Source organism: Ambystoma mexicanum, chromosome 8, assembly GCF_040938575.1.
Source record: "Ambystoma mexicanum isolate Mex_15411 chromosome 8, UKY_AmexF1_1, whole genome shotgun sequence".
NCBI classification, from domain to species: Eukaryota; Metazoa; Chordata; class Amphibia; order Caudata; family Ambystomatidae; genus Ambystoma; species Ambystoma mexicanum.
In genome coordinates this window covers 1,247,831,888-1,247,856,357 of record NC_090929.1, presented here as the reverse complement: position 1 = coordinate 1,247,856,357, position 24,470 = coordinate 1,247,831,888, and the positions used below count along the sequence as shown (strand labels likewise).

Sequence of the window (24,470 nt, the reverse complement as noted above, 5' to 3'; positions counted from 1 at the left end):
GGCATTATTATGTTGAAGACAAGCACAAAGCATTAGCTGACTAAATCTACGCATTCTTCCAAGAGAATTCACGTGACACACATAATACGTTTTAAACAATGTTCTTTATTTTCATGTCTTTTTTATTTCAAACACCAAAACGATTATTTTGTATATTACTTTTTAGTTAGGTATGTCCCATGCCTGGGAAGGTTAACTGGCATTTTCTTGCTTAAGTAGTCTAGTGGCTGTTTTGGGAATGGACTAAATGCACCCCCTTGGGATCAAAATTATTTTCATTTTCTTAACAAGCCAACCACTGCCTAGCACACATCATCTGGCTCCTCATTGTGATTTGGCACCTTGATTAGGAAAGCAGGGTTCACTCTGTGTCTCCCAGCAAACAATAGTTCATGGCAAATCAATGCAGTGATATGTGCACAGCAATGATTTGTGCGCTGCCCAAGTCACCACCCTGTTGGTTAATGGTGTCTATGTGGTGCTCATCTATGTAACAGCACATATGCCTGTTTTGTCTGATGGGTCCTGTGTCCTTAGAATAGCACGCTGGAACATTTTGTGTATGTGGCTCTGATGAGTATGCATACTGTGCCCACACTTAAACACATAAAGCAATCAAAGAAGTTGCCTAAAACTTTATGTACATCGACTAGGCCAAACAGCCTTTCTACACTACCCACACCTTGATTCTCGCTAGCTACAGGGCAGCACTAATAAGAGATGCTAATGCCAGCTCTGTTGGATAAAGTGTGGGCCTGCAGAAATAACCCCTGAGGCCTGCCTAATGATGAGGAGGTAGTAGCTGAGGAATTGTGGGCCCTTTACCCTAGAAGCCCGTTTTGTTTAAAACGCTTCATCAGCTTATTAGTGGTCAGGCTAAATTTTAAGAGGTACAATCCTTTCTGTGCATTGTTTATTTGGCGTCTCTTGTAAAATATCCTTCCCACTCTATAGATATAATTCCTTAAAGATATTTCTCTTTTGGCGGCTGGGCATGCTTACACGGAAACCCATTGCTTCCTCGTCTAACGTTCTCCAGAAACAAGAAGCAAAGCAGTCGTTGTACCCCATTTGAGTGGCTGATGTTGCAGCCATTTCATACTTGCATCCAAAAACTTAAGATGTCTGAATAAGTATGTATGGTTCATAGTTACAAACATTTTAATCTTAGGGTGAGTGTTGCGAGCACCAAGCCATGCGTCTGTTATGTATTTAGAGATTCACAAATCTAACCCTTTTATCACAAACTTGTTTATCAAACATAGAGATTTCTCTTTTATTCCTGAAATGCACTGTGATTTAATGCAAAGCAGACCGGAACACTCATTGGTGCTATTTGTCCCCTTTCACACACTCATAGAGGTATTTTGAAAGAGTGCAATAGGAGTGTACCAGACTGTCCATCTTGTAATGATAACCTATCAGATAATAATTAATACGGTTAGAGTAGTATTGCCCCTTGCAAAATACAAGTGAGGTGATACCAACAGAACGCGTGCAACACAGGGCCAGTGGTCAATGGGCCCTCAGACCCCGGCAGGCAGGTCACACCACAGTGTGCCAATAAGGGCAGTTTGAAACTGCATTCAGGCAAGACCTTCCCTAAGAGCATGTGACAGAAGAACCATTCGGCAACAGCTGTGCTTTCACATTAGATTTATTCTGTAAAGTACTTGAATTACAATGTAATGATGAAACTTGTTTCATTTGTATAGCAATAATGTATTGATATTGGGGAGGGCTTTTGCTGCGCGACACAGTGGTAGTTTGAGAGTGACGTGTGCCAGGCAGGGGGCGGGAGGGGGGGGGGGCTTATAGTGTTTTACCTTTGGCACCAAGTTGGCTCGAAACTGCCCCGATTGCCACGTTCGTAGTTTCTCCAAGTGCGAGAAGGAATTCCCTTTCGGGTTTCCTTTCAGCCAGGTGACGCGTTATGAACGCGAGCGTGTGTATCAGAAGGCGATTTAGAAGGAGCATGGCTTCAGTTGTACCCCAGCAGACAAACAGAAATAGCTGCCGCTACCCGTTCACCTGAAATAACAAGGGGCGAGGATTGAAGACCCGAGCGCCTAATTGGTGGCGGGAGTTGGCGCGGTATTTAACAGTTGCAGACAATTAAATTGAGGATAGGAAGTAGGTTTTAACTGGCTTAGGGGGGATTATGGTTTTAAAGTTGAAGGAGGGCTTTGCCGCTTCAGTTTCGAGGCTGCATTAGCTTTTAAAAGATTACTTGTATATTGACCAACATCCCTTAAAACCACAGAATCCAATACGCTTCGGAAATGGATGCGCTTCACCATTTATTTGTGTTTTTATAAACAGAACTCCCTAAAGTAAGAAGCGGGGTCTTGAAAGGGCCCCGTGCACCCGGGAGATCAGTCACCATGGAGAATACGGCGGGCGCATGAATGCACTTAATTGGGATTGTGTGGAATTCTGCTTCACACTGATGTGAACAAAGATGAAAGGAAAGCGAGAGCATAGTGTTTGGGCGAATAAGCATACCCATGCCTAAATGTTAAATCGTGTATGAAAAGTCTACCGCATCTGTCATATTGTGATATTTTGGTAGATTTCCGGGTCGTTTTAAGTGAGCCATAAACGACTTTGTAGTGTCAAAGCGTCCGTGTTGTGCCTCTCGTGTGGAATTCATATGCAGACCACTAGAATTAATAAGCCTTTCTCTTTCGGTGTCATTCTGCTCCCCTCCCAAGTTTACAGGCATAGATAAACACCAAACTCTATTTAGCTACTGCCTTTCAACACTTGCACCAAACTTGTTCTATTGGTCAATAAAGTGCAGATGGTAGTAGTGGTTTAAACGTGTGCATGGAATAGCTCACATTGTTGCCCTGCAGAAGATATCTGTCATGGGGCCTTCCTGTGCTGCGGCCCGGAGCACTGTGATACCCCTAGTTGATCTCTGTGTAGCTTATGTTGAAGGAGAGGCCTCCCCTTGTAGAGTATGGTACAGCCATGCAGGACCTCAGTCATCTACTTAAGGGAACTCGAGTGGTTTTTTTCTGCCTTGACATGACAGTCCAAAAGTCACAACAATATTCCCATACTTTCAAAACTCTCCTGGCCGCAGCAAGAAAAATCCATAATGCCTTCCTGACAGCAAGGTGCTGTAATTGCTTCTCTTCTGGAAGGATTATCGCCACAAAACTGTGGTAAGAAGATAACATTTTTATTTATCAGCTGGATCTTATTGTAAATGTAATTACCAAAAGGCTTTGTATGGAGGAGCTCACCTAACTCGCCTATCCGGTGAGCCAAGATGGTGGCCACAAGAAGCAGAAATGTCATGAACACAAACTTTCTTGCTGAGTTGAGTTGCTAAACTAGTGTTTCCCCGTAAGTCATGTGGGACAAGAGGGAGATCCCAGCCATACTGCTTGACCAGGGACCATCCGTTAGTGTTTGGAATAGCACTTGAAAGTCAGCAAGGAGCTACCCGGAAGCACCTGCTGAATAGGCGTTAGCTCTGAGGCCCAGATCCATCCGAGAGTAGCATTTTTTCTATCTGAGTCTATTTGTCCACATGATATCGGCCAGTTGTTTCTTCAGCTGCCACCAGAGGATTGCTCATAAAGTTGGAAATAAGAAATTCCTCTTTTTAAAATTTTTTTATTTGTAATTTGGTTAGCAAAAAAATCTTACACAATACAAAACCGTTCAATAAATTACATAATACTCTTTCATTTGATTAATTCATTAGATCGTTAAATACCTTAAACATTCAGATCTTGACACATAAATTACATTTTATTTAAGAAACGGAGAAGCAAATTAGTTAGAGATAGATTGTTACCCCACGACCCTTTCTGCGTTCAGAGCGGACGCTGCGCCTCTCAGCAGAGACGAACACTTCGATTCACAGAAGCATTGTCACTGTTGGACAATCTGGCTTAGCAGATACCATCTGCAGGAAGTGTCTTCACCATTATCAACTCTGAAAACATTCCTTACCGTTTGAGGTACACACTTGTTTCCCTTACGGCGCATTCAATGCCGTCTAGACATCTATACTTATGATGGATTTTTTCGCTTACCCTTGCATTGGATAAGTCTTTGATAGAGATCCCGGGACTACCATTGGTTCCATCACACGTCCTGATGAAGGCGGTCCACCAAGCTGCACTTCACAGCTCCTTTAGGCCGAAACACTGTTGTGTCGATGTTAAACACCACCTGAACAGTGCACAATCCTAGCATTGTTGTCTTTCTTTGTGATTTACTGTTTACATATTCATGAAATTGAGTTTATGTTCATTCCTGTGACCGCACAAGTGTTATAATCGAACAAGAGTAACATTTTGCTGTTGCTGCTTATTGCATTGAGCTCCAGTTCTGTCCACTGGATCATACTTATTTGTATTGTGTTCCCAAACACTCCTGGGTGCTCTATCCCTATTAGTTTCATCCAGATGTTATTAAAACACATTGATGTGAAAACAAATGTATTTCCAGTGACTGTGATATATGTTCAGAATGCTGGAGTGGTGTGACCTCTCACCCTGAAAATGTGTTTTTGTTTACCCTTCTACGTCCAGTACATGCCAATTTTTAGTTTGTTCATGAGTGTGGAATTGATTCAACCTAAATCTAAGGTACACCTTGAGGGACTTAGGGCAAGGAAAACATTTGAGATAGGCCGAAAGCTGGCCCCACCTGTTGGGAAACCTAGTATATTCTCGCTAGGTAAAATAGTTGTTAATGGATTCTAGCGTAATTCTCAAGTCATCCATGAACAACTTAACCTTAACCGCATCAGGATTGCATCTTAGTTCCAAACACATTTGTGCCAATTCCTGTCAGTAAGTTGTCCATACTGTCCCGAAACCCCTTCACAGACGGAACAGAACATTGGAGCATAATCCGATTCAAATCCATATACCATAAGTTCCTTGGCGAGCTAAGGAACTTGAGTAAGACATTAACTGTCTCCATTGGGATTTAGCCTGTAATGAGATCAAGTTTAGTTAATGCCTGACAATCCCATTCAGCACCGACAGGGCATTCCCCAGCACCTTTTGCCACAGGGTCCCTTGCATGGCATTCAGACAAGCGCAAAGCTCTACTGATGCCATGTCTAGCCCATACAGCAGGACCGGTTCTATCTTATCCAGGTAATATTTGAGCGCCGGCAAAATAGAGAACCTGCATAGTTTCCTAAAACATACAGCTGATGTGGGAAAGTAGCAGCGTCAATTTCATTTTCAGTGCACATCGCCACTTTTCGATTGACAATATCTGCCCCCACACACCATCACATCACCTTGACGTTTAGTTTCGAGAAGATCACCACCTTAGATTTTGCTCCATTAATGGCCAGAATATTCATCCTGGTATACTCCGCAAAGATGTTGAGTTTAGTTTGGAGGCACTGTGGAATCCGATCAAAAATGATATCATCTGCAAAGGCCAGCCAGTGAGTTCTCTAATGCTCCAGCCTTACCGCAATTAGATCCTGTCTTTCCCACAGGTGTTGTATTTCGCACAAGTACATATTAAAGAGAGTCAGTGCCAATGTGTGCCCCACTCTTAGTCCAAGAGAAACCTGAATGGGGTTAGTGACGGCCCCCTCCTTATTTAGGCGAATCCTGACTCTGGAATTGTGATGAAGTGAAGCCACAAGACAGACCAACTACAGGGCACTTTCAATCTAAGTAGTTTGTCCCATACCCAATGGCGCTCAACACAATCAAATGCTGATGAGAGATACATGGAGGCCATATAAATATTGCACCCCTGAGGTGCCTTGGCACTAAGCAACAGATGTTTAACTAGCGTAGTGTTTAGGGGAGTTGCAACCTGCTGGCCGAACCCTACCTGAAAGCGAGATAAAATATTTGCTTTCACTAAATAGGTGTTCAGGTCTCCAAGCAGCAGTGTAGAGAAGACCTTACAAGTCGAGTCCATCAGAGCAATGGGCCGATAGTGGAATGGATCATGAGGATCTGCCTTCTTAAAAATTGGAATAAGAAGGGACTGCGTCCAAGAAGTCGGCACCTTATACATGGCATAGATAGAATCAAAATAAGGTTTAAGCCAAGCTGTCCACGCGGTTGGGTCCTTTTTTTTTATCAAAAAGGGGGGAAGCCCGTCCGGAACCGGGGCCCTCAAGGTATTAAGGTTATTAATAGCCCATATTATATCCTCTGTCATCCAGGGGCATGGGTCATAACGCCTGATGTTATCATACTTGAACTGGGGGCAATTAGCACCCAACAAAAGGTTCCATTTGCCCTCCACAAAGGAGACCCAAGTATTTTCTGGTATTACATCATCCCCAGATGAGGGCATAACATCCCCACTGGAATTGATGGTATTCCAGAATTGTCTGTTATCAGCCTTCAGGAGCATCCTCAACATATGTTGGCTATCTTTTAGATGAAGTTTGTATTTTAAAGCTTTCACAAAATTCCTGTGTCGTTGGCATTCACGCCTTTTGAGACTAGCAAACTCCTCCACAGAGGTGGCTAACTTTGAAAATGTTTTAATGGCATGCCTTTTTGTTCTCTTAGAGTCCCTAATTCTACTATCAAACAGATGGGGAAAGGGTCCCTTAACTCGCCTAACTGTTTCAGAGAGAACCCTCCATATACATTCCCCAATGCACAGGTCGAGTGGCCTCTGAGCCGAAGACACCCTGGAACCCCCACATCGATCTTTTCTGCTACAGTGTACACTCAGCAGTAATTAATTCCTGAGTTTGTTATCCATTTCTGTATCCCAGTTGCAAGACCGCCCATTTTTCTCAGGTGTTACCAGCGCTAGAGAATGACATATACCTCTTGCCTACGAGTAACTTGGCTTATTGTAAAATGGATAATGAGGTGATCACTAACCCCCTCATCATCTTCGTGCAGATGAGAGGACATCACCTTGAGTGGGGCAGAGACAAAAAAATAAACTAGCCATAATTTAGAGAGGCCCGTATGCCAAGTGAAAAGGTCTTCCTTTCTGGGCTGCTTCACCTCCAATAGATGCATATCCCAGGCTGACATAAACGTAGCCCAACTCATGCCCATGTGTAATTTTTGTTTTCCCCCTCCTTCCGCCTAGCAAAGGGCAGATGTGCCGTCCCCTCAGCACAATAGGCGTTAAAGTCTCCCCCCACAGTAATAGCATGTTGGTGACCCTCCGTTAACCATGAGTCAAAAGTCTGCGATAACAAAGAGTGAAAAGCTGGATGTTTTGCTGGGTTCCAATATATGTTAACAAGCAGAATGTCCCCAATACCATTGAAAGAAGAGGCAGGCACTGCCAGGATAACCTTGCCCGCTAACCACAGTGAGGAGGAAATCAGCAAGCTGGTGTTCATCGCAATAGCCAAGCCCCCGCTCTGCCTCCCCTTAGTCCCTCCCATCGCTAGGGATGAAACAGTCGAATATCCCTCCAACACAAAAGATGACAGACACATAGTTTCTTGTAGAAACTAAATGTTAACGTTTCGCATCTCCCTGGAATTCTTCCAGTTGTAGCTAAAGTTTTCATCCCACATGTATTCCAAGAGAGAATCTTAACCTCATCAATGCCAGGATTGCTTCGGTCGGAGACACAAAGGTTTTAATCGCCCCCTCAATCCAGGACCAATCCTGAATGTCCTTTGAGCTAATGAAAGGTGGCAACACAGTTTAAATAGTAGCCAATGCACGAGAGGTCATTGAGTCCACAATTGGCAGTGTTTTTTCAGAGGCCACTGGAGGAGCCAAAAATGTCTTGGCTGCCTCAGTGATTTTAATGTCAATCAAATCATAACCCAAAGACTTCAAAATCCCCCTCTGCGACCAAACCAAATTAGATGCAGTCTCAGTAGAGAAATGTGAAACCATGCGATTGTTTGTGAACATAGACAGGGCTATAAATTTGATGTCTCCCAAGTGTTAAGACTTTAGCGGGGGAATTTGCGTGAATATTCCCAGTACCCTAGACTTATTCAGTCACTTGGAACCCAAACCCTTTTGAATTAACTCCCAAACAATTCTCTTTGAAGCACCCCACATCTGATGGTCCCTCCCCTGCATTTGAGCCCCACACTGGACCATATTGGAGTTATTCACGGCACAAGCAGTCTGACTGTTCAGAAACATGTCTCCCCATTCATTAGGATTTTCCTGAGATTGGGAAGACCTCAGGTGTACGGGACCTTTGGGCAAATCCACTGCAAGTATCCCATAGCCTGCAGCAGTTGCTTGAAGCTTCTGCGGTTGAGATCCCACTAAGTCCCCAGACCTCTGTGTCTTACCGGTCTTAGACATATTGACCTTCGAAGGCAACAATGCGGTACGCTTAGACTGTTGTACTCTGTACATTGCCTCAGACAAATTAAAGACCTAGCTTACTATTTCACCTTCATTGGGTTGCTGGATAACCGTTTGCACTACATGACGAGTAAGTTCAGCACCTGTCTCTTTTAAGGGGATGATAGGACTAGAGGGGCGATCAATCATTCCCGGGGGTGGATGAGCCTTTGCAATCACTCCCCGTTTGTTCTTCTTTATTGAACCCTGATTCCCCTTACTAGTTGTTACTACAGGCCTTCAATCACTCCCTAGCTCCAGACTCTGCTCCTTTAGGTAAATAAGGAATTCCTCTTCAAGGGAGTTTGGAGGCTTGGCCGTTGAGCCTTCCAGAGGACAACGATTGATCTTGAACTGGACAATGGGAGTCAGCAAGGGTGTTGCCAGGATTTCTTGACAGGTTGGGCTTGAACAGTATACACGTGGGCCCAGGGCATGGGCTCTCACAACTAAATCAGATATATTTATTTTAACATACTATTTTCTCTAGCATGGTCCAGCATGTCGGGACAAAGATTAACTATTATTGTATACTTCTAAATTATGCAATAGTCTGTTAGTTATTAGGGAAAAGGTAAGTCACAATTCAACCGAATGTCCCTTTTCATTGTACCAGAATGCAAAATGATTTGAGCCCTAAAATTATCATCTGTGAATTTTACAACTGTACTTTCTAGACACAAACTATGCCTCGTACCTCTACCAAGAGTGAACGTTTCTGACATTTCACTATTGACCCAAACACGCGCTTTAGCCGAATTATGAAGACTACGAACCATTTCTCTGAACTTAATCCAAAACCCATTTTCTCCTTAGTAAAATCTAGAAAATCCCAGTTCACCCTATCAAATGCCTTTTACGCATCCATAAAGACCAAGGCAGTGTTAATCTTTCCATTACCATGAAGACCTATTACATCAATTAATGTCCTGATGTTCTCATAACCTGATCTACCTCTCATGAAACCTATCTGCGATTCATGAATAATTTTGGGGGGTTTTCTGATCAAAGATGTGCGGAAAATGGTGCAATTTAATGTAGCTAAATTGTTGGATACACTTAGGAGAGATACTAGGAAATGGCCCAGGTTAGATTTAGGGATCTGGGCTAAGATCAATACTATTGAAATGTCACTTCTGCCTAAAGTTTTATATGTTATGCAGTCAATCCCTTTGAGTTTTTTGAAGAAATTACTTAGGGATATTGATCGGGTAGTCCAGGATTTTCTTTGGGGTGAAAAAAAGGCTCCTAAAATTCCAAAATATATTTTGCAGAGGGAAACTAAAGAAGGGGGTTTGGATATCCACATTTGGGAAAATATTATAGGGGGTTTGTTTTGAAGAAGGCTGCCCAATATGTGAAGTCGGAGACTGTGGAGGAGCCAATTTGGTTGACTATAGAAAGAAATGCTTTGAAGCCTTTCAAGTTGGAAAATATTTTCTCAATGGGAACATTGCCTAGAGGTTCTGCTAAGTTACCGACTATTAAAGTATCTAAGGACTTGATGTCATCGTGGGTGCCTAACTTTGAGAGCAATGTATTTCTGAGTCATATTTCTTCCATTTGGTATAATCCTGCAATGCAAATAGATAATAGAGTGTTATGTTGGCGAAGTTGGATTTCAAAGGGTGTGTTGACATTGGGAGATTGATTGCGAGATGGGGTCTTAAAATCTTTTGAAGAACTTCAGAGAGAGTTTCATTTACGTGGTCGGGAAAAGAATAGATATAGGGATCTTGAAAGTCGTCTGACCCAAATATTTGGTATGATGGATTTACAGCTGGAGAAGGAACCGGTGGGTTGGACTATATTCCACTTATTACAGCATAATGTCTCCACGTATCTAAAACTCATGCGTGTGGATGATTCAGCATTACAGTCCTGGGACGCATTGAAACAGAAGTGGGAATTGGATTTGGGTTTTTCAATCAGTGATGGAATCTGGAAGTATGTATGGCAGATTGGTTATAGTAGTATGCTGGATCTTAGGTTGCGTCTTGTGCATCAGAACATTTTGGGGAGGTTATACTGGACTCCAGTGCGAATGTTTAGTTTGGGACTACTTGCAGAGGATATTTGCTGGGGGTGTGGATGTGAGAAGGGGACATTGATTCACATGTTATGGAATTGCTCGAGAGTGTCTACTTTTTGGACTGAGGTGTTGGATAGATTAGATATCACTTTGTCGATTTCCTTTCCAAGGGAACCCTTTCAGGTTTTGTTATTGGCAAAAAGAGGTTGTTGCTTGAAAACTCGTTTGTATGGGTGTTGGATAGATAAGGTATTAGTAGTAGCAGTGAAACAAATCATGAGAGTGTGGAAATTTAGGACAATGACAACTATTGACGACTGGATTAATGATGTGATTGTATTATCGGAATTTGAATTGGTTCTATCCAAGAAGCAGGGTAAAGAAAAGGAATATTGGTCTTTATGGAAATCTTTCACTAATATGTATGGTAATGTAACACAAGATGAAGGAAGTGAGTTTTCTTTTTTTTTGTATCTGTTTGTTGTGTTTTGTCCTTGTCTATATGTCATGGGTGTGGGTCATATTTACTGTGCAGATATTCTTGTTCATGATTATTTGTTATTTATTTAATTGTTTTTCAATGAACTTGTTATCTCATGCTCATTTTCAAATATCTCATTCTGGAAAATACTTAATGTAATAGGCTTTATGGGAAGGTTTAAAGTGGTTTCTGTTGTTCTTCTATGCTATTATCCTTCCTTGTTTGAATTTGTTTGAAGATTATAAATAAAGATGTTAAAAAAAACTATGTGGAAAGAGTGCCTACATGTAGCCATTGTTTTACAACTGTACATAGCTCGCTTTTGTATCTAATATGACAATTATGTGACCTGCTACAATAAATAAAAACATGGTTGCATGCCTAACTAGCAGACGTAAATAAACAAAGCCGGTTCATCAGAAATATTGACTGCGATTTTATGTGTTGTCTTGAAAGATTAAATTCATAAATGGGGCGTGAGGGCTTTGTCAAACACAGTAAAACGACTTGTCTCAGGTGAAGAGGTATACTTCACTGCATCACAGTGAGCACTGATAGTTTCACATCATTTTAAGTAATGTGTGTTAATATTACTCAATTAAATAGTATTTGTTTTATCAACTGCATAAGGTGAAAGAGGCAGAATGTGAACGTATATCTCTTTTCTCTTACACTGCACAATGATGAAATGCATGCAAAGTAACCGAAGCTTAGGGGCATTCGAAAGCTTGTAATGTGGAAAATGTTCTAACTTAAGCTCACTAATCCATGCACACTTCTGTTTCCTAAAACTACGGAAAAGCAATGTTCTCAAAATTCTGATATGTGTAGTGCATTTCATTTTGCATTCTTGTATGATTAATACACGTAGCAGTGTGTGTACCGTAATACAATGTGGTATGAGCTTAAAGCCAGCACTGGTTTATTACATACCACCTGACATGGAACAACTTGAGCCCTGTACAAACGACCTTATAGTTTTGCAAGATTCAGAATTACACATAACACAGAATAGCATGTGTGAAAGTGACCCACTTTTTTTCATTAATTGATACATGCAAGAATTTAGCACAATGCATAATATATATAGCATTTGTACATACTCTTACGTCCCGTCCCATTTCCATTTACTTTATGGGCGGCCCTCGCAAGGGACGGGAGACAGAACCTTTTTCACCAGAAAGATCTTCTTCCCCTTTAAATTTAGAGGCACGCAGGGGCACGGCCCTGGGAGCATGCGCTCGCCTTACTCTGCCCACCGGCGCTACTCCTCAGTCCCCTTTTCCGTGTTGACAGGAATGGGCCGAATTCACCTGCACTCCTGGGTTTGGCTTCGGCCATGTAATACCACACGCTCTTCCCCGGATATTCTTCTATCTTTGTCTTTTTCTTTTTAATATGTACTTGGTCCTCCGACGCCACGCCCCTCCCCGGCTCTTGTCGACTTCAGCTGACTGCCTTCAGCAGGTGTCCAGCCTGCGAAGGTCTCTTCCCCAGTTTCGACCCCCATGCCCTTTGCCTCCACTGCCTTGGCCCCAACCACGACTGGGAAGGTTGCTTCGCGTGCAACGCGCTCACGCACGTGCACTGAAGAACAGGCTAGCTAGGTGGAGGGAGCTCTTCCAGAGCCTCCGGAGGACCTGAAGGACTTCGTCAAACATTGCTCGAGGTCTAAGGTAAGGTCTCCATTTACCATTGTACCCAGTAAAGGCGACTCCTTCCCAAGGAAGCGCCCGACCGGGAGGAACCTTTCAGGTTCTAGCATCAGCACACGTACCGAGGCTAGTCCAGCTACCGGTCTCACGGCCGAGGGGGTCTCCGGATCCTTCCGTTGTCAGTGGAGAGGGACCTCAAGGTTCTTACACTGGGATTACTCCCGAGGGGCAAAGCCCTAGTACCGGCATTATGGCCCAGGGGGCACCTTCACGCAGCACCACCGGCAGCTCTGCTGAGGGCAATGCGCCTTCCAAGTCACGGCCTGAGTTGCGGGATAGGCCTTATGTTCCAACACCAAGCGTCTTGGATGGGGCTGGTTCCAGCGAGCCAGGCACGACAACGTGAGCATGTGGCAAGTAGCTCGATAAAATGGTCGCCGCACCAGACAAGATGGCCGCACATCCGATACCCTCTCTGGCAGAGCTGGTGGAGGAACAAGTCACATGGTGCTTGACCTACAGTTTATCCATCAGCGGCGCAGGGCAGGTTTCCCCTCACCCCAGGTCGAGTGTGTTCTGGCCCCAGCAGCCGTTAGCCATTCCGTCAATATCACCTGCCACCTCTACAGCCTCTGAAGACAGGATGGGGGCCATCTTATGGGATGCCATCAGGGGCATGCCCCCCCAGTAGTCATTCCTCCTAGGCTCAGGTGCCACAGGCCCCAGCGCCACCACTGGTGCCCCAGCCGATTACGGCTTCCCTGCCTCCCACATTACAGGCGGTTCCAAACCAGCCTTCCACACCACAGCCCACGGCACCCAGCACTCCTCCACCAGTAGTTCTGGACCCTCCGAGCACTCTGGTGGGCACCGACGAGGAGGAGGACCCCGACACGCCATCTTCAGTTAGGGCCTTCCACGAACGCCTTGCAGGTTTAGCAGAATATTTTTCCTCAGCCCAAGGTAGCGCAGCCTGAGGAGGGGGTCTTGGCAGAAGTCCTCATCCTAAGACCCCCCACCAAAATGGGGATGCCGATGCAGAAAGACATAGTTGACCTGGCCAAGAAGGGGTGGCTCAAACCGCACTTGGCCCAACCTGTGAATCGGCTCCTTGTTGCCAAGTATAGGCAGATGGAGGGTGATACACTCTTGCTTTCGGTGTATCCTCAACCGCACTCTTCTGTGATTGCTGCGGCGTCACTCTATTCTAAGCCTCAGTCGTCCTCGGCGCTGCTAGGCAAGAGGAGAAGATCTTGAAGGCGTACGGAAAAAAGCTGCACTCCAATGTCTCCTTGAATCCCAGAACTCCCGGCACAGAGCCAAGCATGCTTCAGGGCTGGCCTAGGAGAAGCAAAGCTGGTAGCGCAGGACATGATGGAGTCCACCATGGCCCACATCGATACCTCTGGCTGGGCCATCTGCATTGCCACGGACATGAGAAGGGCAGCCTGGCTCTGGGCTACCTAGTTAATCCTGATGTCCAGGAACGCATATTGGACCTTCCATTCGAGGTTAATGACCTCTCCACTCCACCACGGAGGAGGAATTAGATAAAAAGAACAGCTTGCACTGCAAGGTCTTTATCTATTCTTACGAAGGTCACGCCCAAGGCCTACACCCAATCGCAGCAACGCTCTGACAAGGGGCGGGCATTTGGCGGGTCCCGGGGCTTCCAAGAACGGAGGTGCAGGGAACCGGACTGTTCTCCGAGTCAAAACCGGAGGAAACAACAAAAGGGGGGGCAAGGGGTCTCTCCAATCCCCCACCTCCGCAACAGCCTCAGAGGGAAAGAAGGCATGACATGCCCCTTCGGGTCCACAAGTCTGCGTTGGGGGGACGGGCTTGCCTTTCACGTGCAAATAAGGCATGCACATTTTTTGGACCCATGGATCCTCTGCGCAGTCTCCACGGGGTACCGCCTACTGGTACCTTCCTCTCCTCTCCCACAGATTGGGACAATATCCCTGCTGGCGGAGATCCGGTCGCTCGTCTAGAGCCAGGCAGTGAAAGAAGTCCCAGCCTCCCAGCAAGGATTGGGCTTCTATTCCAGGATTTTCGCAAAACATAGAAGAACCACCAGGCTGGCCTGAGAGTTGTGTTGGACCTTGCCACCCTCAATCTCTCCCTCCCTCTGCAAAAAATCAAAATGGTTAAGCCAGCTCTTATTGCGGAAGCACTCGACAGGGGAGACTGGATGTGCTCCCTGGATCTGAAGGACGCTTATCTACATGTCCCGATTTGTCAGCCGCATCGTCCTCACTGCTCTGCAAGGATCAGGGGCTGCCATTTCCAATACAAGGTGCTACCCTTTGGCCTCAACTTGGCACCCAGGGTATTTACCAGCTTAATGAATGCAGTGGCAGCCCTCCTCAGGGCTCAGGGCCACCACGTCTACCCATACCTGGACAACGAGCTCATTCGGGCCACCTCTCCAGAAGCGGTTCTCCATACCGCATCCGCACTGGTGAACATCATGACCTGGGGTTCACTATCAATCTCAAGAAGTCTTGGCTGCAGCCTATGTAGAGCCTGACCTTCTTGGGCCTCATCTGGAACTCTAGCTCCGTGAGAGTCTTTCCCTCGGAGGACAAGATTGCGGCCATCAAGAGAGCCACAGCTCACTTCCTTTCTAGGCCAGTGACCTCGGCCTGGTGGTACCAACACCTATTGGGTCTCATGGCAGCGGTCCTGGTGGTCATACCCCACACGAGGCTCAGGATGAGGAAATTACAGCTGCACTTCGCAGCCTCATGGAATCAGGAGAAAGGCTCCCAAGCGGAGCCAGTCAACATTCCTCCCTTTCTCCACTTGGACCTCCAGTGGTGGTCCGCAGACTGCAACCTGCGGCAGAGCAAGCACTTGCAACAGCCGGCCCCTCAGGTCACAGTCACTACAGACTCTTCTCTAGAAGGCAGGGGAGCCCCCTGGATACCCACAGCTTCCAGGGAGTCTGGACTCGGCAGTAGTCCCAAATCAATTGGCTAGATTTGAAGTCCATATGGCTGACTCTCAAGGCCTTTCTCCCTCTTATCAAGGACAAGACAGTTCTTTTGCAGACAGACAACCCCACCAGCATGTACTAGGTCTACAAGCAGGGGGGTACCAGATCCCCTCCGCTGTACAATGCAGTCAGCATGTGAGAATGGGCTCTGGAGAACAACATCTATCTCATGGCTGTCCACCTCCTGGGGGAATCCAACCTGGAAGCGGACAGGCTCGGCAGACTGGGGGCAGACAATTAAGAGCTCCTGGGCCAGCAGGGGGCATGGTACTCCACCCTGCTCCTCACAAACTAGTGCTCAATGCGCGGTTCATGAGCAGGTCACGTTGAAACACTGGAGCCTATCTCAGGCTAACCTAGAGGTCATCCAGGGCGCTTGAAGCATGCTAGGTGCCAATTTAACAGTAAATGTTTAGATCCTGTCATTGGACCTACTCTAGGGAGATCTGTCACAAATCTCTGGTTTGTCTGCAATGTCCAGGTCACTTCCCAAATCGGTCTCTTCCCCCTCCTCCTCACCTGAAGAAAGGTCCTTCTTAATCTTCTTCTTTCTTTCTTTGCCGTAAGTCCTCTTTTTTATTAGATATGGTCTACCGCAAAACGACACCACAATGCTTTCCTAAAAGTACCGGAAACCAGTGGCCCCGGATCCGCGATAACCGGAGGGGAAAAAACCAGGTAGGCAAAAAACCCCGAGACTCCTTGATGCCAGAGGATGGAGTCCCGATAACTTTCAGAGGAAGAGGTGGGTCTTCGAGTTTCCACGAGAACCGGGTAGTAGGTGTGGACTTAACCCGCAATGGAATCGAAGTTGTCTGCAGTCGAGGCGGACCAATGAAAGAGAAGGAATGAGGTCCGAGCATCCAGAGAGAAACCTAAGGTAAGTAGCGAGGGAGAGGAAGGCAGAATGACAGGAGAATGCCGGAATCAGTAAACAATACGGAAACAGAGAGCCAGAGAGTACCGAGACGGGAGCCAAAGAAAGAAGGACCGTCCGCCTGAGGGGAACGGACGAGAGAAACAGAAGGAACGAGAGGGACGGGCAGGAGCCCAAGGCAGGACAGAGGGGCTCAGCAGAGCCAAGAGAGAGCACTAGCGTATTAACCAGCAGTGAGGAGCAAGTTGTAACGCGAGTTTCTCGAGGAGTGAGAGCCCTGATAACCCTGGCGGTGGCCATCTTGAGAAAGACTAGCGCGCAGCCAGGCGTAGCTGCTGTAACGCGGCGGAACATTTCAATGGCGGCCGAGTCTCCATCAAAACCAATGCCTCGTGAAAAAGGGGCGCATGACAAGATCGACCCTCTTAAGTGCACCTTGGACGACGTGCTCTCCTTTTCGGCACACCTCGCCCCCTCCGGCGTACAGGTGGATACATGCAGCACCTATCCGGCAGCCATAGGGTCTTGCAGGAATTCGGAGGAAGGCCTCTTGTCTTCCTCCAACCCGGTGGTCAAGCAACATCTGGCGGTCCTCCACAGGCTTTACCCGCCTATAAAGAAACCACACCCTGTGCAGTACCTTAATGTTGTGTTGGGTACATTGGCGCACTTACCTTTTGAGCCAATAGTGTCCACGGACATCATGCTGGTAACCATAAAGACAGTCCTGCTCGTGAGCCTCACCTCAGCTCGCAGAGTCAGCGAGATCCAGGCTATGGTGGCTTCAGAGCCCTACACTACCTTTCAAAAGGACAAGGTTGTCCTGCAAACATACCCTGCCTTCCGCCCCAAGGTGACCTCGTCCTTCCATCTCAACGAGGAAATAGTCTTGCCCACTTTCTTCGCCGACCCCAAGGAGGAGCCTTAGAGGGTCTGGCACCGTCTGGATGTCAGACGCGCGCTGAAATACTACCTAGACAGGACCAAGGACATCGGCAAGTCGAACACCTTGTTTGTTCCTCTCGGTGGGCCAAGGCCCGGTTACCAGGCCACCAAGGCCTCCATAGCAAGATGGATGGTCATGGCCATCAGGGAGGCCTATGAGCGGCAGCACAAACCTGTGCCAGCTAACTTACATGCCCATGCGGTCAGAGCCAAGGCCACGGCCATCGCATTCCAACGGCATGTGCCGTGGCAGGTCATCAGCAGGGCGGCTCCCTTGGGCACCCCTTTGGCTTCCTGTAAGCGCTACTTTTTGGATGCTGCCTCTAGGTCAGACGTGGTGTTGGCTCTGACCTGTTTTCTTAAGGGGGGTCTCCTCTCCACCCTGGGGCTACATTCAGTTGTAATTGCCTATACAGTATGTAGGAAAGGGGACGGGACATAAGAGTAATGAATAGTTACTCACTGTAGTGACTAACATACTCTTAGTCCATAGTCCCCTTTCCTCCATACGTCCCACCATCCTCCCCCCTAATAATACTGTTGTCATTAGGCAGTGCTGAATATTGTCGACGCATCAATGGGGACTGAGGAGTGGCGCTGATGGGTGGAGTCAGGCGAGTGCATGCTCCCAAGGACGTGCCCCTGCGCGCTTCTAAATTTAAAGGGGAAGAAGATTTTTCTGGTGATAAAGGGTCCGTCTCCCGTCCCTCGCGTGGGACGCCCATACAGTATGAGGACTATGGACTAAGAGTATGTTAGGCACTAGTTCTAAATCCTCTGCTCGAGCCTGAGCTGAGAATGGTTCTGTCCACTCCTTGAAAGATGCATCCTGAACACATCCTGAACATCGGGATAAAGACCAAGATCCTCCTTGAGATGTTGGTGATACCCTCTGAGATTATAGCTCTTGGTCGTTTTCTACGGTCCTGGGATCTGAACAACCTATACTGGCGTAAATGATTGGCAACTACTTATTTTCAATAGATTTGCTCTTATCGCTCCACGCCATGTAAGACCTCCTACCTGCCTCTCTTCTATCTCCATGAGCGGAGAAGTCATGCATCATTTGCCTCAAAATGTTCCTAATCTATTCATCATAAGTGGAGCCGTTCCACTGCTTGTGATCAGCCAAACCACTGAGCTGGGAAGCCTCCATGCGGTGATGAAAACCCATGGAAGAGGGAAGAGGGGAGAATGACGAATGATGTTCCCTGTGGCAATGCTTGCTCACTCGTGCTTGCTCGGCACCTGAATCACGAAGCACCTAAATGCATGACCTTATCTGGTCCGTCTGCATTCCTAATGAGCACATGCTCACTTGGCATAGGCCCACCAAGCAAGAGAGACGCATGCATAAGCAAAAGAAAGTAAGTAAATATAGTGCTCCAACACTCACTTAATACCTTCAGTGTTGGACTCCTGAAGTTTGCACCCTGAACCAAGCGTGCTGCTTTGTCACTGGGAGAGCCCCCAGCTCGCCCCAGGAGTTCTGTTCTCCCACTGTGGCCCATTTTAGCACCTGACCACCACCTTGCCTCCTCTGCCCCATCTTCAAACCAGATGCGTAGCCAGGATTGTCTAACATTTGGGGCCTGGAGCTAATGTAGTAGGGCCCATCGCAGTGGCATTAACATCTGTAAATGCCCACACAGTGCTGCTCAGTGGGCATCTACAGACTTTGGGTGGGCCTTGTACGCTCAGGCCCTACCCTGTCTACACCTCTGCATCAAACTTTCCCTTGCCCAGCAGCGTAGGGTTGCAAAGAGGCGCAGCTCTTATTCAGATACATGCGTGAAATCGACATAGGCACAGTTGGATACACATTCTGTCCCAAACAGTAAACAAAAGCCAGTATGCATTGGGGGCAAGTCTCCTTATCCTGGTGGTGCAGGCTGAGGAGGGGCAGTCACTGTCTTTGCTTAAGGAGCTCAAATGCTATTCTGATCTGTGAACTGTGGTCCTTCCTGGCACGAGGTGGTATCCAACTCAGATGAACAAGGGCTGGAATAAGGAAGTAGCAAATGGGGTCATAAACGATTAAATGAAACTTGGAAATTAAATATGGAGTCCGAAGATATGCACGCAGTGGTCAAGTCCTAAAAATTAAAATGAGGGGACTCATCAACAAATACAATGGGATGTGACGTTTCCAGAAATTAGCATATCAAGGTGAAATATGCACATTTCATTCAATTGTCTTTGCATAACCACCCAAATTGCACAGAACAAATGGCATTTGGCTTTTCATAAAATCAACACGCACAAAACCAAGAGAGGACATTTTCTTCTAATCGTGTTTTTGAAAACGTTAAAAGGTGTGCATGTTTTAAACTCCTACAACCAATACAAATGTGTTCCCTGGGATTTGCAGTACCGAAATGGGACATTTCAAATTTAGTTGTTTGTTATTTTTCATCAGGTTATATAATGCAGTGGTGAATTGTCCAGCCTACAAACCTGCCGTCTGTGGTTCGATCCCCATGTTCGACTCTAATGTATAAATTCAAAGAGGACCTTCAATGTTTCTCATTTTAGCTCGGGGGACTGGGTCCACCCTCTGAAAAAAGTGGGTGAACTCTGTCCCTCTGCGTGTACCCTCGACTTCAGCCCTGTATGCTCGTACTTATAGAAATGTATTTTGTATTAAAACATTGTCATTTGCTGTGAAAGACACCCACGCTTGCGCTCTGTGGGTATATTTTCCGAAGCTGTTACTGTTATGAAGAGTGCGATTACATTGGCGTTCTGGTTTTTGTTTTAGCTCCTCGACTTGTTCATGGTGTGGGACTGGTCTATGTATTTGGCCGATTATGGGCAGCCATCTTCCAAGTACCTGCGAGTGAATCCGAGCACCGCCCTCACCCTCCTGGAAAAGTGAGTGTAACATGCCACTTGTGTAAGGCATATTAAACATGTCTGTCTGTGCATGCTGCTAGCAATCAGCGGATTGCACACCTGCGAGATTACGGTCTGGTAGAGTGAGGGACGCTGACAATGCATGGCATTTTAGCCGTCTGCAAGACCTCCACGGGGGGCTGCTGGCTTCTCTAGTTCCAAGCAAAGCCGCTCTAGGGTCTTCGCAAGTTGCGCACGTGTAAGGATTATTTTCACAGTGCTGCTTCCAAATTGCTAAATTGATCTCTAGACGGTGCTTTACAACTGTGATCATTGCAAATGACATTGTTAAAGTTTAACTTGTTACCATCTGTTCAACTGTTCTGAAAAACAAACAATATACAGCACACTACAAATCCAAAAGTTTGATCACACTACACCACTATTCCACACAACTTGCTCTAACGGACAATTGATGTAGGGCACATGCCATTTAAAGTGAGTGGTGTAATGTGAGTTACGGCGTGATTTGTAGTGTTATGGATACGATCTATGTTTGGAAAATATTTCATTTTAAATGAATATTTGCTAATGGCCTCTTCTTTAATGATGTAATGTCAGTGGAATATTCCGTTGGTGCAGATTTTTTCCCATGGTTACTGTATATGTTTCCCAGCTAGGGTGCAACATGTCCTTTACTGTATACATGCCTGTGGTGTTTTCCATATGCCCGCATTACATTGTGTCGAGTACTCTCTGAAATGACCAGCTGCGTGGGTTTGTGCATGTTTTGCGCATGATCGATATGAGTACCTCATTGACATGTTAAGACCAATTGGTGACTATAAATACGCATGCATATTTCCCATTGGTACTCTTCCTGCATGTGTGTGGCTTTTCTGCGTGTACGCTTGCCCTCGCAGGACGATATTTGTCATGGCCATATGTGCCAAGTGTGGGGGTGCGGGGGGTGTTCTTTAGCAACGGGGGCAGGAAATTCCCTTCGCCTGCTTAGAGGTGGATCGTTTTCTGTTTCCAATTGCACATCCTAAACGAGACCGTCCATGGTGTCTATGTTGCTGGAGAGTAAACACCATTGGCCTTTAAGTCATGTACATGGGCCACCGTGTTGGCAATGCATTGGTATTGGCAGTATTGGTGGATCCACATACGGTCTTCAATTCTTTCAAAGCGGGGCGAGTACCAAGTCAAAAAGCTGCAAAGCTAGCGCAGGCGGTTGAGTGGCTGTTGCTGACATGCTAGATGTTCATAGCGTATCGCCATTTTTCAGCTCGTTTTGAAAAAGGTGCCGTAGAATGTTTTTGCATGTGTATGTTTTACTGCGTGTTGTGCTAATGTCGGTAGTGGCATGCATGGCATATCTGTTTTCTGCGTCAGTAGTGTCTGTACCTTTCTAGGTGTTTGTTGTGGGCATACGCTTTTGTGCATGCAGTTTCCATATCGATTTATGCTTCTACTTTCCCCTCTCTGCTGCACATGCACGAAATATAGAAACACATTGACCATTTAGAAAAGTGGATAACTCCAAATCACCCGAGCCGATTTCCCAAATGTGTGTGGTGTACACCAGGTCCTTATGATGGGTGTGTTAAACATATCAAACAAGTGAAATGTGTGTTCTGAGAAGTAGTTCATTTGGGTGACTATGGAAAAGCCAATGTAGAAACATGCAGAAACAACTTATTTTTCAACATTGAAATATTCATCAAATTTGGCATGTTTGCTCCTTTTTGGCCCAATTCGGCGAACTTTCATGTATGAGGGCAAATGTAATAGGAACATGTGGACGTGTTCCTATGTTCCGTGTCATGTGCCTTTTTTATGGGGTTACTACTGTGACTACTGCACATGTAAGTCAAACATAGACGCCCGCTCCTTCTGTTCATAGAGGGAGCACATAACAGGGTACATTTGTTTTAAGTGAATGTGTATTTGCATTATTCGCTTTTTATATTGAAACGCAAATGCAGATGTCATTTGTGCTTACTCTTAAGGTATTCCCTTTCTAATGCTTGCTTTTTCTTTGGTTGCTATCCGTGTGCACACCAGAGTTCACAGGGGGTATGTATTCTATATTTGAGGTGTACTGTCTTTCGAACGGGTACTTGTGTGTGTACTTGGGAGCTCGAGCAGTTTAGACACTCCGCCCCATCTAGAAATGCAGCAATAGTTCAATGGCTGTTGCGCTGGGATTTTGTTTAACTTGCTTGATTTGAAGCCATAGTGAAAATTGTTCTGCGCAAGGCCTCCAAAAGTCGACACACAGTTAGGAATGAGACAGGCAATCCGATTTCAGGAATTACAATGTTGCCTTCATGTTATACATACAGTTTCTGGCCTCATCCTAAGTAGTTCACCATTTGCTTGACTTCACAGGATTAAAGACACCAGCAAAAAGAACAACATTTTCGCTCAGTTTCGGAAGAATGACCGGGACAAGCAGAAGCTGATCGAGACAGTGGTGAAGCAGCTGCGGAGTTTGGTGAATGGAATGTCCCAGCACAACTAGCTGAAGCACGGCCAGCAGGGATTTCCCAGCACTCACACGGGCCTGCGCGCCATGCATCGCTTGCCAGCACGCCGGGAGATGTCCCACACAGCCTGCTCCATGCTTCTCGGCCCTGGCTGCCCAAGAGGGGCGCTCACACCTCTGTGCCACACTCGAATCATGCTGCCGATTCATTGAAACCAATCACGGAGCAGGGAAAAACTCCACGTATCGTTGAACCATTTCGAAGAATAGGCAACTGTTGGTTTGAAACATAATTGAGTTCAGATTCAAATGGATTCGTTTTGACCAGAGGCCATTTATCGCAATAGTATCATAAGTAACGAAAGACAAACTATACAAACAAAGATAATGAAACAAAAGGGCGAGGCGGGGGGAGACGAGCAGATCACCAAAAGTTCAAATTCGAGCTAGTGCCCCCATCCTTGTTTCCGAGGCCCGACCTAGCACATAACATCTGAGCCACTGCTGGGAATATCCAGGCGCAACACGGCCTGCTGTGGCATTCCCCCGAGCTACAGGCATGTTCCTTTTGCTGAGGCTTCCTTCCCAGAAGGCTTCAGAGCATGTCGAAGGAGCACAGGAGGTGGCACCATACAATGCAGAGAAAAGCCTTCACAGTAGGCATGTTTAGTACCTCGCACCACAGCCACCCAGTTAGTGTTTCGACAGCTTGTCATCCTTGCTGCCTGTCCCGCAGCCGTGGAGTGTTGTGAAGTATGGTTCAAGCAAGACGCAAACAAACACACACACAGGTGCGCCCAACACATGGCAGGTGACAAAAACACGTTCATGTCATTCTAGCACTGGGTACATTGCTACTGTAAGTCGCGTAAGCCAATGTGACTGCCAGGCGTTGACACATTCACTGGTAAGCGGTGTACAATCAGTGGAAAGTAAAGGCGCATGCGCAGGGGAAAGCGACCCAGCTGACAGAAATGCTCAGAACTCTACGATTGCTGCGAAGAAAACTTGCTGCGTGAGAGAGAGCTGGGGCGCAAGGACGCTTAGAGGGTAGCATTGTCTATGTATCTTGCTATGCACTCGTTGCTTCCTGCAAGGCAGTCAGTGACATCTCCTGAGAGGAATCCAGTCCGAACATGACGTGAGGTGCTTGTAAATATATTATTTAAACAATCCGCAGGCAGCACTTACGAATGTTGTGCTCGTGTCGGGAAATCCCCGAGCTTTCCCCACCCAGAACTCATTTCGTTTTTCTTTAATAATAAAACTCGAATATCTTTTAAGTGAAAAATTGGTTTTTAAATTGTGCCTGGCTTTTAATGACATTTTTGAGAACCTGAAGACCGTGCCAGGGACTGCTTTGAAAAGCCAGCTGTTGTGGTCTGTCTGACATGTATGAGAGCCGCCCTCTGTGTGGGGGCGAACCTCTAAAACGTCCTTATGCATAGCCTCTCACCACCACGACTCATGAGTCTACTCCTCAGGGCCGACCTTCTATCTGCACAGACATTTGTATAATAAAAAGATGGCCTCACAGGTAAAATGTGTTTGTGTCTTCGTTTCTGCGCATGTGAAAGTGTACGTGTGGACCGCCACCGCATTTACGATACCCTCCTACTCAACATGTAAAGTGTAATTTCCACAGAACCATTAGAAAATGCTACAGAAGAATAAAGAGGCCCACCTTGTGATCAACCCCACTTCTGGAATCAAATGTATAAGGTGCAGGTGAAGATGGCATCAAATGTATAAGATACAGGTGAAGATGGCATGTGGAAAAATGCAGCATGTGTCTGGATGGGGTTGCTGTTGGTACTCTTGTTGACTGCCGTGTGGGTGGG

The 24,470-nt window shown here is 46.2% G+C and overlaps 1 protein-coding gene across 4 annotated transcripts in view; it reads left to right on the top strand.

The window, feature by feature from the left end:
* EXOC6 (exocyst complex component 6) overlaps positions 1-24,172 on the top strand; it is a 2,769,442-nt gene extending 2,745,270 nt beyond the window's left edge. For all 4 annotated transcript variants that reach the window (XM_069611363.1, XM_069611365.1, XM_069611364.1 and 1 more), the window contains 2 exons: positions 20,062-20,174; positions 22,533-24,172. In XM_069611363.1, coding sequence (XP_069467464.1) covers positions 20,062-20,174; positions 22,533-22,665 — 246 coding nt within the window. In that variant the 3' untranslated portion in view covers positions 22,666-24,172. The remainder of the gene's footprint in view (positions 1-20,061; positions 20,175-22,532) is intronic.
* Positions 24,173-24,470: the final 298 nt, after the last annotated feature.